A 16443-nucleotide genomic window follows, 5' to 3' on the forward strand; every position below is an offset into this window, starting at 1 on the left:
CTTAACCCAATATCTCTCAACTGTGATAAAACCACTTCAGTCAAAGACGTAGCATCACATTGTTTACTAGTTGCCATTGGTAAAAGCCTTTCACATAGTTATTCTTATCTACATAACGAAGCACAGTCGATATGTTTTCACACCCAGTGGGGTCTTTAGTGCCTTCCATTTTTAAAGGTGTACCACGCATCTCCAATTTCTTTTACAATTTCTTCTGCAACGATTTCACTCGTGTTTTCAGTCATTTCATTCTGCATATGACTGGATGTGTATGTGGCATTGGATGGGCTGCTGGTAAAAAAATCTTTGCAAGGCCCTTGTCTTTTTTCAGAGTGTAGTCCATCGTTGCTCGAAAAAGGCCACTACTCCCCTCGCCCCTTGCTTCTAACGCGTCGGTAGATCCCCGGAAAGGCGGCTGGTTTACGGCTATAAATCAATTCAACGAGGTCCACAACTGCTGACAGGTGGGTACGGTTTCTTTCGAGCTGCGCTGCATTAGCAAGCGTGGAGGTCTCCTTCCCCGTCGCACCCCTAACCGGTCCCTCCTTCCTCAGCGCCATCGACCTCATGTGCTCTTCGCTGGAGTCACGCCTGCTGAGTCCTTCATCACGCCCAAGAGCATGGCGCCAGTTGCTGCAGCCTGCGGTGGTGAACGCTATGTCTGCATTAGCATCTGTGCCGAACTTTCTACAAGCAAAACCCAACACCGCGTCTTTTCGGCATGGATGCTCCAGCCACCCTCTGTTGCGGAACCAAGACGAACAAAACGCACGCTTTGTTCCGCTGAATAATCGATGTGGGTATCTATATATTTTTAGACAGACCTGTGCAAGCTCTTCGATTCCCAGGTCATCTGGCAGCTCTCGCAAGCCTGGGGGGAAGGGGGTGAGACAGGCGGCGGGAGTGTGCCGCTACAGCCAGCCTCCTCTGCAGCCTCCTTTGCAGCTTCCTCCGCAGCCTCCTCTGCAGCTTCGGCTGCGGCGGTGGTTGTTCTTTTGCTGGTGTTCGGCTTCAACCATTTAAGAATATCCAAAGCTAAGCTAACCGCGTTTTCATAACGTCGCCTGTTCGCGCCTGCGCATTAGAAAGTTGACCTTGGCTGGGTGTCGCAGCTAATGTCCCCGGGTGCGTTATGTTTCCGGGTTACTTTCGTAACGTTTTTATGTATTTATCTTCATAAATCTACGATAATAATTACTTAGCTAACTTGTAGGACTGTTTGTTTTTGTTTTTACAAACAAAGTCATAATTAGTTAATCTTCCGAGAACATGTTAAAACGGCACAATAAACGCTCCCTCTAGTCTAACAAATCGTAACTTCTTTGCGCCGCCCACAGGTCACAATTGTGTGTTACACCAAACAAATGCCAGCACGTAAATGACCTTTCGCAAAGTCCCGCCCCCCTTAGTTACTGTTGCTATTCCCGTCTAGCGTTTCCGAGCTATCCCGGAAGTAGCCGGAAAACACCGAAACATGAAGGGAGAAATCAGCGCATTGTGTGGGTAAAAGTAACAGTAATAATACGTTAGCTGTATTAGCTATCAATAATAGCTAGTAGCTAGCTTAGCTTGGAGCAGACAGGTATTTGTGTTGATTCTGGATGGAGGAAGCTAGCCATGGGGTCTGCTATACTGCCAAATCTATTGCCCACATTGCGCTTCTTGCGTTCTGGGTTTCGGGAAGGGAAAGAAAACAACACTACGTCACAATACGTACGTGTCAGAGGACACATTTTTGCGAGAGCGAAATACGTGTATATGGACACGTATTAGTTGCCACTGGGGCCGCAATCCCGTCTTCTGGCCACTGGGGGCGCAATCCTGTCTTCTAGGTATAGGCAGAGCTGTATCGGTCGGGATTCACCACAATTTCTCCACCACACAAGGTAATGTTACATCTAATACATATGTAAGTAACATGTTAATTTAGACATCCTTTTTATAGATGTCAATAGATTTCCGGCGGATGACCCAACAAACTCTGGGCTAACACTGCTCCGGCGCAGTTCAAATGTTCTAACATTAGCGTTAGCTAGTCCCTGCCTTGGGCTGCGGAGTTTCCTAAATTGTAAGCACTGTGGAGTTAGAAAACAACGAGACAGGAGACGTGAGAGTAGACGTAGTCGAGGTAGTTTACTAGCTCCAACTTAGCATGTCATACATCTGACAACGACACTGAACTGACTGTGAACCGGAAGCGGAAGTGTATTATCTGACCCCTTGCCTCTTCCCTTAAAGGTACACCGTCCTCTTAGGTGAATGTCTCTCGATATATAGATGTGGGTCACCACAACACCATACATATAACGTTAGTTCAATAATGTGGTACATATCTGCTTCAAAACATAATTTGAAGATAGCAAATTTAGCTACGACTCACATATTAAGAACATTCGCATCGCTCCGCCATCTTTGTTCAATGTTTTTGACATTCTATTGCGTCATGACCATGGTCATGACAGACCTAGTAGGCTACAGGGCGCCCCTAGCGGCATCTGTGAGATACGTGTCAATGAACACGTATAAGTGACTTGCAGAAGCGTGTCCATAGACACGTAAAGAGGAGGCGACCGGTCTGAGAAAATTACACTCCCTCCAAACTTTTCACATATCCAGTCTGCAGATCCCATAGGCCCACCGTTTCAGCATTTTACTGTGTGTTTGAAAGCTTGACGGGCCGTTGCTAAGGGAGGATTGGACAAGCACCGTTCTGGGGCGGTACTTTGCGAAAGGTCAATTCCGCCTGCTGCGTGTGATGTGAGCTCAGTATTGCAGCGAATTCGGGGGACAACGCAACCACGGGAAGTGCCGCGGCCGAGACGCGAACCCATATCGCCCGCACCGCAGGAGACATCGCTAACCGCTAGACTACGGGATCAGACCCGCCAACCAGCGGGTCTTCTTATACATGCACGTTACAGTACAGTCTGCTGAACATTTGTAGCGCTTTTAAAAGTTTTTAAAGTTTTATTACATTATTCAACCGAGGGTGCTGAATATTGTAACGTGCATGGATAAGAAGCCACGCTGGCCGCTGGTTGACGGGGCTGATCCCTTTGGTCTAGCGGTTAGCGATGTCTCCTGCGGTGCGGGTGATACGGGTTCGCGTCCCGGCCGCGGCACTTCCTGCGGTTGCGCTGTCCCCCGAATTCGCTATAATATTAACCTAAGGGTGCAATTCAACCTTTTGCATCCCCGTAAAACCGGGCCTGGTAACCCTGCACATAAAGTGGTAGAGCAACGGCCTCGCAAGAACAGGATCAGAGAGAAAGCAAGTTCTGATAATAACAGATAATAATAGATAAATAACAATGTGCGGAGTTAGAAAACAACGAGACAGGAGTTGTGAGAGTAGACGTAGTCGAGGTAGTTTACTAGCTCCAACTTAGCATGTCATACATTCGACAACGACACTGAACTGTGAACCGGAAGCGGAAGTGCATTATCTGACCCCTCGCCTCTTCCCTTAAAGGTACACCGTCCTCTTAGGTGAATGTCTCTCATTATATAGATGTGGGTCACCACACAGCCCCCCCCCCAGAATTCACCTACACAAAACAATGCAAAACAGCAAAAGTGCAAGTCATGAACATAAAAATAGACTCTACAACAGAACAGTCAATGACATAGTCGTATTAGTAGTTCGATCACGTCGGGGTCACCAATGTTGAGTTAGAAAACAACGAGACAGGAGATGTGAGAGTAGACGTAGTCGAGGTAGTTTACTAGCTCCAACTTAGCATGTCATACATTCGACAACGACACTGAACTGTGAACCGGAAGCGGAAGTGCATTATGTGACCCCTCGCCCCTTCCCTTAAAGGTACACCGTCCTCTTAGGTGAATGTCTCTCATTATATAGACGTGGGTCACCACAAATGTAAAATAACCTAAAAGACAAATCCTCATCCTCAGCGTTTTTATTGAAAATAAATTAAATGGCACAGAGGAGCCCTACGTGCCAGCTAAAAACGCCGGACATTTTTGCAAAACTACTACTCTGGTTTATGATCCGCGTGTTTGTTTTTGTTTTGTTTTCACTGACTGCACGTGGCTTTACATGAGGATAGACCGAAGATGTCACGTAGATGATTGATGGGACGTATCTGTCAATAAGCGTTGTATCCAGATGAGCTGATTCAACCTTCTTTCTTTTTAAAAAAATAATTTCAGTTTTATATTCAAGACACACGCAAACAAGATATATAGGACAAAGTCAAACAAAAATTAACAGACAAAACACAACAGCAGAAAGGGGGGGGGCTGCCAGACATATAATATAACTTGGTTCACAGCAGTTTTCAAGAAAGGACGCAGCCAGGTATTACAAGAGTACAGATAAAGGGTAAAGAGTGCCGGGTTGCATCACTACAGACTGTAGTTGAAATGTATTTTTCTTTGAGATAATCAATGAATGGACCCCGTATACTCATCAATCTATTGGGTGCTTGAGATTTAAGGAAGCGTGTTCTCTCCATCTGTATGACGATGCTCATTTCACTGAGCCGTTGCTGAAAGCAGGGGGAGTGGGTGACGCCCACTCTGCGCCGATTGTTCCTCATTCAACCTTCTTTGGCTTAAACAGCTACCCTCCCACCCGGTGGGGGGCGATAGAGTTCGCAGTTTAAATTGAAATCTGCCCTAAAACGTAGGGAGGAAGAAGAGCCGTCAGACAAAATGTCTGCTAAACGAAAATAGCTAACGTTGGTCATCTGCGAGCTACGTCGACCCGTAAACTGGAGGAGTGACATCGTCAGCCAGCTATATGATAACTGTTTAGTGGCAGCGAGAAGGACACTGTATGGCATGCGGTTTAAAAGGCGAACCTGCAGCACACACACAGCAGCTCGTCGGGCTAGCCACACAGCTAAGCTAAGGCTAAAGTCAAGCCGCAGCGCACCGGAAGTACGGGAGAAACACCGTTAGCTGTTAGCTTGTTGACTTGGCCAATGTTTTTGTGTGTGAAACGAACCCACAGAACCGCGCTCTCGTTGCCGTCCTGCTGAAGAGGTGAGGAGTCCTTTTAAAACCCCCATTTATTCGAGAAGATTCTGTCAGGTCAACTCGCCGTCAGTTCGTCGTTACTGACGGGTAGTTAAATGGCAAGGCTAACAACGTTAGCTGCAGTAGCTGTGTGGTCAGTCAGTTGGTCTGCGTCTCAGTTTTCTAGTAAAGGGTCACCTGCGGTGAACGTGTCGAGCCAACAAATCGAGGTTATTATGGAAACTTAATGAGCTAATGGTAGTCAGCATCCAAATCAGACACGTCAGGGACCACACAGTAGATAAGATGTGTTAGCTAAAGTTGTTATGAACATCTTGACGCAAGCTAATCTAGTCAGACCAAGCTGACTGTTAGCCTAGGTCCGAGCAGGTCTGTAACGTTAACACAGTCTAGGTTGACGCGGATTGTTAAGTGCCGTAAATGGCTGTGGGCATGCTAAAGCTATATGTTGTCTGGTGTTGAACTTAATTGAACTCGAGCTCTCTTACTTTGAACAGCATTTAGCTTCACTAATTAGCTGCACTTGATACGATTCAAATCTACGTGTCCAAGTTCATGCTAATGAGTTAATATCACTGCATAGACCTGTAACACCAACCAAATTTGGATAGGATTGAAGAATTCAAGCAGATTAACTTTGTAATACATTGACACTTATTGATAAATATGATGTCCCCAGTTTGTTGTTATCGCCTTTCATATCAATAGTCTTGTGTATTTTTTTTTACCTTCATATTTCTCTGTACACCAACTAGTATTCTTGGTTGATGAAGGATGACGAGCCAGCGGTCTGAACGACGTGGCATCCATCTGGACCAGTCGGAGCTACTGTGCAAGAAAGGATGTGGTTTTTATGGGAATACAGCTTGGCAGGGCCTGTGCTCAAAGTGTTGGCGAGAGGAAAACCAGCAAGACAAACAGATTCAGGAAGACTGGGCCCTTGCTGCAAGGTTTGGCTTTCCATGTTTCCCGGTCATCTGTCTGTGTTCTGATACTCATCTTGTTTGTTGTCTGCAATTTTTTGTCTTTTTTGCTTATCTATGTCAGTACACACAACAAGCAGTACTTATTTTGATGCGTTTCGACCCCAGGTTGCAGAAAGAGGAGGAGGAAGCGGCGTATGCAGGCAGACACCAGACACAGACCCATGCTGCCATTTCACCCCTCAGCAAGTTTGAGGAAAGAAAACCTAAGAAGTCCAGCAAAGTCACTTCAGTCACAAAGTTTTTCACTCCCTCCACAAAACCACCACCCAAAAAAGGTACATTAAGTTGTCAATATGCAACTGCAAAAGTTGCTTGATTCATTATTTATGGTTTATCCACATTTCCTGGGCTATATGCTTATGGTGTCTGATGATGCATATTGAGCATGCTAGGGATAATTCCTCTTTCCTCTAGCTCCTTGAGTGAGCACTTAAACTCTCTTCTTTTTTTTTCTTCTCAAGGCTTTGTTACAGGTGAGGGGCACTGTGTGTGGAAGTATTTTTCCTACAGCAAAATACATTCTCAAAGTCGGCAAAGTGAAAAGTTCCATTCACTTTAATCTTACAATTGTGGGCAAGGGAGACCAGTGGCGTACGGTAGTTATGATGGACTGACCCCTCGAATGTAAAGGAGCAATTCTTTTTATACAGTGAATAGCAGTATACATAGAACATAATTTAGATTCTAAGCTTTGTATCAGTTTCATTCACAATATGATGATAGACTTGATGGCTCCAACAGCAATTTGAAAACAATGTAAATATTTACACTAAATACCATTGGGTTTGGCCAAGGACATAGACCAGTGTTCTTTGCATAAACAAGAGTAGTTAGCATATAGAAAGGGCCATCATCTCACAAGGTGAGAGGAAGATTCCTCCAGGGAGTGCTTATTAAGGACAACTCAACAAGGCTCAAATTAAGTAAGCACTTATGTAGAGAGGTGCTCAGAACTGGTTGCCTTCCTGTCTGAAGGAAAACCCTTGATTTATAACAAAGGTGAAAAAATATACATCCACATGTGGGATCTATTTATATTTTAATGTACAAAACTTTACCACTTAAAATGACTAGCTATAATCTGAATTGGATCAATAGCTTTTGTTTTCCAAGGAAATGTGCAAGTAGGTTTCTAGGAGTTTGACTTGATGGGATGTTCCTAAGCCATAGAATTGTCACAGTTAAGAAAAAGGAAGTAAATGACATGTCTGGTGAACAGAGCCAAGCCCATATGGCATGACAAAGTTTCAACTGAAGGGTTCTACAAAATAATAATTGTGGATTTTCTTTTTGATTCTCAGAATTTTATTTAGTTAGAAAAACTTTTTAGGGGAAATCTGGTGAAAATATTGCAGCCCCCCTCCCCCAAGCTTCCCTGTTGGATATCAAATGGAGCCTAAAGGTGACTAAAGTCTGCGTTGCGAGATAAGAGTCATTTTCCACTCATAGCTCACTGAGGCTAAAGGGAAAAGTACACATGGTCATGACCTCAGTTCACCTGACCGTGTCATAAAATTAAAAAAGTTTTTATTTTAAGTAAACTAGCCTCTACCCTCTTTCTCCAGATCCTGTCCCTTCAGAGCCTCAGTCCAGCCCCAGCTCAAGCTACACTGTGGGCCGTCAGTCCACCGTGGATGCTGACCGCGCCACTCAAGAATTCATCGACTTCCTGAAAACCTTGAAACCTGGCAGGGATATATTCAAACAATGCCGGGCCTTCACCGAGAGCATGGTCTACAAGAGGGTGAGCTGCAGCAAATACCTGTACCGGCTTATTGTTGTTATGAAATGATCCTGAATTAAGAAGCAATAGGATTTGTATACTTGTACATTGGTAGTCTTGGAAGACTTGTATCCTGGCAATAAATCAAGAAAAAACCGAGTATTCCTGACCCAATAACCACGTTTGTTTTTCACCAAAGACAAATTGCTCAAGCAGTTTGAGAAAATAAATCGGAGCTTATTTTTGGCACATCCCTCCAGGACATGCGTGCTGATGATCTATCAGAATGTGTCCAAGACTTCTACCAGAACCTGTCAGAGCGACTTCTAGCACAATTTAAAGGTACTGTTGTCTCCTTCCTACCCTGTAAGACAATATGAGATTGTCTGTGAAATTAAGTTCTTTTCTAAATTCTGTAAGCCACTGTTCCATCTTAGGATGTATTTGCTCCTTAATTTGTGTATGTTTGCATTTATGACTTCTTGCCTCCTTGCCTTTTGTGAATTTTGTTTGTCTCTTTGTTGCCTCCAGGTTCGACTGATCGTGTAGAGAGTGTAATGGATGAAGTGGAGAAGTACATGATGACTCGTCTTTATGAACAGGTCTTCTGTCCTGAGACCACAGATGATGAGAAAAAAGACCTTGCCATCCAGAAGAGAATAAGGTGTGAACACAAAGGCTCCATTTGTCATCATTATTAATACTAACATGGTAAACCAGTAGTTTTTTCCACACCTCAACTACCTTCCAGTAATTTTAGACACAACAGAACAGAATTGTAAACAGCAATGGCAGCACAGACAGTCATATATTTTACAATGTGGAGTGTCATCCAGGACAAGAGCCAACACATGCTTGTGTCTGCATAATGAGACACAGACCATGCCAAAGCTGTAATTGGGACAGCTAAATTGTTGGTCAAGCCCTCTTTTTTGAATTTACTCTTGATGAGAGTGAGACTGAGCCAATTCGCTTAGAAAGATCTATGTGATATACTCATGAGACTTTGCTGGCTTGCGAACCACTGGCAGTTTTATTTATGAAGCACATTTCATTACAAGCTCAAAGTGCTTTACATTAAAAGGCAAAATATAAGCATAAACATGAGAAAGGAACTGCATTTACTTCTTCTGCCAGTTAGCCTGGAGGGTATATGTGTGTGTGTGTGTATGTGCGTGTGCATGCGTGTGTCCGCGGCTAATCTCGCAAACTACTGGGCGTATCAGCCTAAACATTTTTGTGCACAGTTATGAGTGTATTATGAAGAACCTCTCGTGATTGCGGCGATTCAGAACCTTCGAAAAACGTTTGTTCTCACTATCGCTGCTCCCTCTCTTCATTCATTCTCTAGCTCACTCGACCAACGCTGCTCCGCGTCACTGCCCAATCTAAGACAACCATGCACATGCGCAACTCACATCTACGGTTGAATCAGATGTGTCAAAACTAAAATATGTGTATTCGGGTATGAGTCTTGAAAATAAACAAGACGTCGACCGTATTTTGCAAGCCAGCAAAATTATTTACTGCTGATCTCAGCACAGGAGAACTGGAGGAACACTGACAAAGTGGAAGTGCCATGGTACTCGGCTATAAAAATAAAATTTCAGAGTAGGATTACTCACAGTCACAGCTGGAAATAATCTCAGTAGCTAAAATAAAACATTTCCATGGCTGACCTGTTTTCTTACTGTTGTTTTATTTTTATTTTTTTTTTAATTTTATTTCTGATTTTTCCCTTTTTTTCTCCCAATTTAGTGGCCAATTGATCCCTATTTTAATTCAAACACCCACCCTCGTATTGCATGCGTTCGCCAACTGCATCTCTCCGGCCGGCAGTCTCGAAGGAAAGCGCCTCCCCACTTTCGTGACAAGGCGAATCCAAGCCGAACCACTGTTTTTCCGACACACACAGAGACGCATTCACATGACGAACACAAGCCGACTCCGCCCCCCTCCCGAAGACAGCGTTGCCAATGATTGCTGCTTCATCGAGTCCGGCCATAGTCGGATCTGACGAGACCGGGGCGCGAACCCCAGTCCCCAGTGGGCAACTGCATCGACACCAAGCCGACGCTTAGACCGCTACGCCACCGCGGACCCGTTACTGTTGTTTTATGAAAGTCAGAGCAGAGCAGCCATTCACCTCCATTCATTTTATATCCTGAAAACCACAACAGTTAAACACATTTGAAGTCTTAAAAAGGCCTTGGAAATAATGATGGCCTGATCTCTGTCATTTCATATCAGACTTGGTCGCTTTCATGTCAGAGTACGTCTAGGAGGCTGCACATTCACAGACTGACAGGCAAAATGTTTTATTGGGTTGATTTTTTTAGCTTGAGTGCTGCATATTAACAACTTTTTTCCCCCCATATTTCCTGGTCCAGTGGACTTGTATCCTGCACAAAAGTCTTATAATGGCAGGAAAAACATTGGTTTTTCTGTCCGTATTTGTGTAGTTCCCTTCACCTGGTAGACGAAAAAAGGTGGTTTGTCGCCAAGTTCGAGCACCATAGAAGGGACGATACGTATGCCTGGTGGTGATCTGCACTCTGCTGAGCACACTTCTCTAGTTGGTTAATGAGTTGCATCTGAGGGTGGGGGCCATTTTAATTTTGGTTGTGCCCTATTGCAGGGCCTTGCATTGGGTTACCATTGCGATGCTGTGTGTTCCTGTTGATGAGGACATTCCTGAGGTGTCTGACAGTGTAGTCAAAGCCATCACAGGTAAGGTTTATACTTTTTATTAATTAATTCGTCCATTCATTTGAGTCACAGACAGCCTTATTCCTGTGACCACCATGAAGGAAATGTCCAAAGCATCATTTCAAGGTGAACCATGTCAAAATACTGCAATGTTCATATTGCTCCAGATGTGATCGAGATGGACTCGAAGCGCGTGCCCAAGGACAAGTTGGCATGCATCACTCGTTGCAGCAAGCACATCTTTAATGCCATCAAGGCCACCAAGAGAGAGGCAGCATCTGCAGATGACTTCCTTCCCACGCTCATCTATGTCATGCTGAAGGCCAACCCGCCACGACTGCAGTCCAACATCCAGTACATCACCCGTTTCTGCAACCCCAGTAGGCTCATGACTGGAGAGGATGGTTACTACTTCACTAACCTGGTGAGGGGTGTGTGTGTGTGTGTGTGTGTGTGTGTGTGTGTGTGTGTGTGTGTGTGTGTGTGTGTGTGTGTGTGTGTGTGTGTAGGGTTGGATACCGAGCTCAATACTTTTAAGGCTACTGACTGAATTACACCAGTACTACCGAGTACCTACTCACATCAATCGGTGCCAAATGTCAATACCTTGAGAGGGGGTTGTGAATTAAAATAAATATTGATAAGATTCCTTATGAGCCTTTTGAAAAATCCCTCTTAATTTACCGCTTCTTGGGTGAGAGTATACGTTGGAGAGACAGAGAGAGAGCGAGACTACGTTACCCCTCCCCTAACCCTACAGCTTATTCAAGTCAAACACAGGGAGGGCAATGGTGAGCCAAATTTTGCTTTTATTTTTTTCCCCAAATCTACTATTCTTCCCCTTTTCCGGGCCCCACCACAGTAACTAACCTTGCTGCTACAACTCCTAGATCAGGACATCACACGTGCTTCCTCTGAGACACTCACGACAGCGTCCTCACGCCATGCCCTGGTGACTGACAGGCTGGTGGTTGTAGGCATGGGTTTGGGAGGGGGAGAGGGAGGTTGGGCAAGGTTTTATTTTGTGTGGTGTGTTACAACAAAATGTTCTAAATAAATCAAATTTTCTAGATAGGTAACCATGTTAAAACTAAGTAGTATTGGGTATTTTTGACAACTGAAATTATATTTTTATTATTACAGAGAGAGTGAAGTACCAAAATCCAGGTATCGGTTAAAATATGAACGGTACCCAACCCTGCTTGCGTGCGTGCATGCATGCGTGTGTGTGTGTGTGGGGGGGGGGGGGTCTGTTTGAGTGTGTTTATGTTTTTATTTTTGTTTCACTGTTTCTGTTGTGTGTGTGTAAGTATAAGTGTGTGAATATGGTTGCTTTTGTGTCCGTGTAAACGTTGCATGGTGTGTGTGTGTGAAAGCATATATGTGTGCATGTGTCTCTGTCTCTTTTTGTGTTTATATTACATGTGTATATAGATGTGATTGGCAATTGGTGATGTACAAACAAATCTGAGGGGCACTCATTAAGCGTAGACTTCATGGACTCCTCCCCAGTGCTGTGCAGTGGCCTTCATTGAGAAGCTGGATGCCCAGTCACTGAACCTGAGCTCTGAGGAGTTTGAGCTCTACATGTCTGGCCAGGCCTCCCCCCAGCGGCCCCAGGCCTCTGGGTCTTCTCCCTCTTCTTCCCCCTCCAGCAGTGCAGCCCTCAGTCAGGTCCACAAACGGCTGGACCTGCTCTCTGGGCTGGGGGTGAGGCAGGAGCGGGTCGTGGAGGAAGCACAGCAGCTGGAAAGTGACCTCATTGACTGGACGGACGGGGTGGAGAACAAGATGCAGGACATTTTGGAGAGTTTTCCACTGGAAACGGAGGCCATCACTTCCCCAGCAACTGGGACAACAGCGGGATCATCATCGGCCATTGACTCTGAGAATCTAGAGAATGACCTCCTGCCCCCACCTCTTCAGCCGCAGGTGTTTGCCGGGTGACGCCACTCACTCGGTGCTCAATAGAGTGGAAGCTTACAAAGCTTTACCACCACTACAGGCCACCCCCACCCACCCTTCCTGTCCAGTTATGAACCCCTCCTGTTGTTATGCACACTGCAGCATGCCCCTGATATGGAGCCCACCTGCACTCCACACTTCTCTGTTGGGCTAAAAAACAATATCGTCCTCAGTACTCGAAAAATTAGGATAATTTTGGTTTCATTTGTACTGATGTTATAAATGGTGTGATTCTGAACCTTTACTTTCATCATTCAGGACTTTTTTTTTCTCAGACGAGCTAGTCTCTCCATAGGCAGTATTCTAGTATCAGTTTCTGGTAACTGAAATTGGGGCAACATGAATGCTTGAAAATTATAAGGAAATAATCTTACAGCTAGTGATTTGTATTATAGTGACTATCCCTCGTACTGCATATTAAGAGAGAGAGCGAGTGTGTGTTTGTGTGCACGATAGAAAGTGAGTGTGTGGGCATGTGGTTTTGCTTGCACGAACATAAACTGCTGCTATGAAAATAGCAGAGCTTCCATGGGTCATTTGTAAATATTGTGGTCATGTTTTCCCAACGGCCCTTCCACTCCAGTCATAAGCTGGATTTCGAGATGTGATTTTTATTTTTCTAAGGAGTGGCTCGTATGAATTCTTCTGGTTGCAATAGGAGACATTATTCCTGTAATATTTACAGTCACGTCACATTGTGCACAGAATAGAGGTGTCTTGTGTAGAGACACGTTTCATGAATTCTAATGACCAGATACTAATTCATTCAAAATGTAATTTTTGTTATTTGTATTCTGTATTTTTCCTGTCAGGAATATCTCATAAGTCTGCCCTATTGTAATCTATTTATAGATTGCTTGATATTTCTTTGCTCTGTCAGAGCTGTTACGTCAGTGGGTTAAAAGTCAAAGATAATCTTTGGTGTCATTCCCTATACCCCCCTTCTCTTTTCCTCTGAATATGGATCCATTCCTAAACAGTCCCTATTTTATCAGAGCAAAAGAATTCCTTTTCCTTAGTGACGTAAATCTGTGTAAATGCAGCACTTCTTCCTTTTTACTCTGATTCTAAACGATGACTAACTCGGCATGTTGTTATGAACAAGTACGCGGTGATGCCATAATGGAACAGTGATGTTGTGATGTTGTGAAGGAGGAGAGCCGTTGATTTGCCCGGTGATGACATCGTGGTAGTCATGGTTCCAGCTGTGTCCTCGTCACTGGTAGACCCGTTGAAGAGAGAACATCCTCCGGCTTGGTCAGGTGTCCTACAGACACAATTGGCCATATCTGCAGGTGGGAAGCCGGATGTGGCTATGTGTCCTGGTCGCTGCACTAGTGCCTCCTCTGGTCAGGGCGCCTGTTCAGAGGGAAGGGGGAACTGGGGGCAATAGTGTGATCCTCCCACGCTCTACATCCTCCTGGTGAAACTCCTCACAGTCAGGTGAAAAGAAGCGACTGGTGACTCCACATGTGTCAGAGGAGACATGTGGTAGCCTGCAGCCCTCCCCGAGGGCAGGGAGAGGGGGTGGAGCAGCAGCCGGGAGGGCTCGGAATAGTGGGGTGATTGGCTGGAAACAATTGGGGAGAAAAGGGAGGGGGGATAAAATCCAAAAAAAAAAAAAGAATCTTGATTTTTCTTTTTTTAATTCATGCTAACTAAGTTTTCATCATATGCCGTAATCTTTTTAGTTCACATTTGTGACAGTGGAATCAATGCAGAATAGCTGTCCAATTTTTAGTTTGCCTTTCGGCAAACTAAATTAAACTAAATGCAATTTTAAACTGTAGCTTGAATTAAGGGGTGTTGCACTGTATGGAGAAACCATTTTTGAAGGAAAGAAAATGTGAGGTTTTGTCATCATATCACAAAGGAGTAGGTAACGCAATACTGTCTTTTATTTAAATGTAACTTATTGGGGCAGTGTTGTTTTATTCACATCCATGAGCTTGTGTTAACGGATGATAATTAAAAACTCAAAAGACTCAAGTTTTTTCTTCCTGTTTTCATCAGACGTGCCTGCCTTTAACATTACTTTCTGTTGGGTGTTAAGGATGACATTAGAAAACATCCACCGGGTTCAGTTTGTTCGGCTGGTTTAACAAGTAATTTCTATAAGCTTTTTTGGGAACATCTCAAAGAACTTTTTTTCCATTGTTAATAGAAATCTCCAAAACCCAAATTCTTCCAATTACTATGACGCAAGGGATCATCACACTCATCCCCAACTTGATAAAGATCCAAAACTAATCAACAATTTAAGACCCATAACCCTGCTTAATAATGACTATAAAATTCTGACTCATATTTATGCGATCAGATTGAAAACCGGTATCACACAAATTATCTCGGACACACAATCAGGCTTTATAAAAGGACGCTCAGTTCATAACAACATACGACTTGTACTGGACTTGTTGGATTACAACTCTTGATTGAAGATGAATGTTTTATCTTGTTTTAGGATTTTTTTAAAGCCTTTGACATGATTGAGCACAAGTTTATGTTTCGTATTTTAGAATTGTTTGGATTTGAAGAAAACTTTATAAATTTAGTTAAACGCACTTGTACTAATAGCACAGTCTTATTACCACAAGGTGCCTCTCGAAGATTCTTAATTGACAAAGGAACTAAACAAGGTTGCCCATCTCTCCTCTGCTTTTCATCGCTGCAGCGGAAATGCGCTCCATTCTTGCGGAACATTCAGATTTTGAAAAATCGACAGTATTAGGTATATAGCTGACAATCAGCCAACTGGCAGATGAAACAACCATATTCATGAAAAATGGTAATCAAATTCCAAAAATTCTCAATACAGTTGATTTCTTCTCTAAGGCATCTGGCTTAAAATTAAACCTTAGAAAATGTGAATTACTTCCAATTCATAACTCCTCTGACAACAATTCATAATACCCCTGTTAAATCAACTGTTAGCTACCTGGGTATATACACATTACAAAGGATAACACACTGGGTAATCTCAACATTTGGAATAATCTAGGTAAATGTAAATCTTATCTGAATTTGTGGTCCCAAAGAGACGTCTCTATTATTGGCCACATTTTTCTCACAAAAATGGAGTGGATTTCAAGATTCATTTACTCAGCTTACTCGATGTCACTCGTCAAAAATGCAATGAAAGCAGTAAACCAGGTCAACTTTAATTCTATCTGGAAAAGAAAAACACTATATTAGAAAAGGAATTATGGTTAAAGATTATGAGGAAGGAGGGCTAAAAGCCATTGACATTGAATGTATTAATGTTACTACCAAAATAAATTGGTTAAGATGCTTTGTGAAAAACTAAAACAGCTTATGGTTCCACATCCCAAGCCAAATTTTTATGAAGCTTGGAGGCATCTGCCTTGTTCTTAGACGTGATTATGACCTTAAAAAACTCCCTATCAAATTACCCACGTTTCATCAACAGATATGATCTACAAGCATAATTATAGTCCCCATACCACTCTGTTGTGGAAGTGCAGGTATGAGGTATTTAGAAATAAATCCTTCTCTTATTAAAGTTGGCAGGAATATGGAATAAAGGAATATGGTTTGTAATGCACTTAGTGGAAAATACAGGAAACGTTATCTCTTATGAAAATGTTTGTTCAAAATGTAATTTAAATGACCGAAAACAATATGACACTGTTATCAAAGCAGTCCCACACTCTATAATAGTGATGTCTTGTAACTTGTATCAAAGTGATGTAGAGCCGCACCTTCCTAAACTCTTGGTGAATGGACATGACGTCATCGGTCTAAAATCGCCCAACACCACAATCCGGGGAGTCTTTGTCATACAATTATATCAATTTTCATCAAACAGAAACCCCATTTTACAATATTTCTCCAAAGGTGAAGCTGAAAAATTGAGAACAAAATTCTTTTAAGTTTCCAATTGCAGCGAAAGTAAAGGAAGTGCACATTAAAATTCTCAGTGGAATACAACCTTCTGGAGAAGAGATCGGTGTTAGGCTGTAACAACTGCTCATTATGCCACGAACACACTGAAACAACACAACACGTGTTTTACAAAAGTCAGTTTGCTGATGA

The 16443-nt window shown here is 43.4% G+C and overlaps 1 protein-coding gene across 1 annotated transcript; it reads left to right on the forward strand.

Moving 5' to 3' along the window:
* The first annotated feature begins 4680 nt into the window (after positions 1-4680).
* On the forward strand, positions 4681-14367 carry rabgef1l (RAB guanine nucleotide exchange factor (GEF) 1, like). Its single transcript, XM_056283977.1, has 9 exons — positions 4681-5010; positions 5760-5954; positions 6096-6265; positions 7556-7734; positions 7974-8055; positions 8245-8377; positions 10352-10443; positions 10590-10846; positions 11935-14367. The coding sequence occupies exons 2-9, from the start codon at positions 5779-5781 to the stop codon at positions 12367-12369; spliced, it is 1524 nt and encodes a 507-aa protein (XP_056139952.1). The 5' UTR covers positions 4681-5010; positions 5760-5778; the 3' UTR covers positions 12370-14367.
* Positions 14368-16443: the final 2076 nt, after the last annotated feature.

Source organism: Lampris incognitus, chromosome 7 (assembly GCF_029633865.1).
Source record: "Lampris incognitus isolate fLamInc1 chromosome 7, fLamInc1.hap2, whole genome shotgun sequence".
NCBI lineage: Eukaryota > Metazoa > Chordata > Actinopteri > Lampriformes > Lampridae > Lampris > Lampris incognitus.

Excerpts from the sequence above, each read along its gene's own strand:
- rabgef1l (XM_056283977.1), top strand. The coding sequence starts at position 5,779 with ATGACGAGCCAGCGGTCTGAACGACGTGGCATCCATCTGGACCAGTCG. Across the intron at positions 6,266-7,555 it reads AAAACCACCACCCAAAAAAG|ATCCTGTCCCTTCAGAGCCT; the intron begins GTACATTAAGTT and ends CTCTTTCTCCAG. Across the intron at positions 7,735-7,973 it reads AGAGCATGGTCTACAAGAGG|GACATGCGTGCTGATGATCT; the intron begins GTGAGCTGCAGC and ends ACATCCCTCCAG.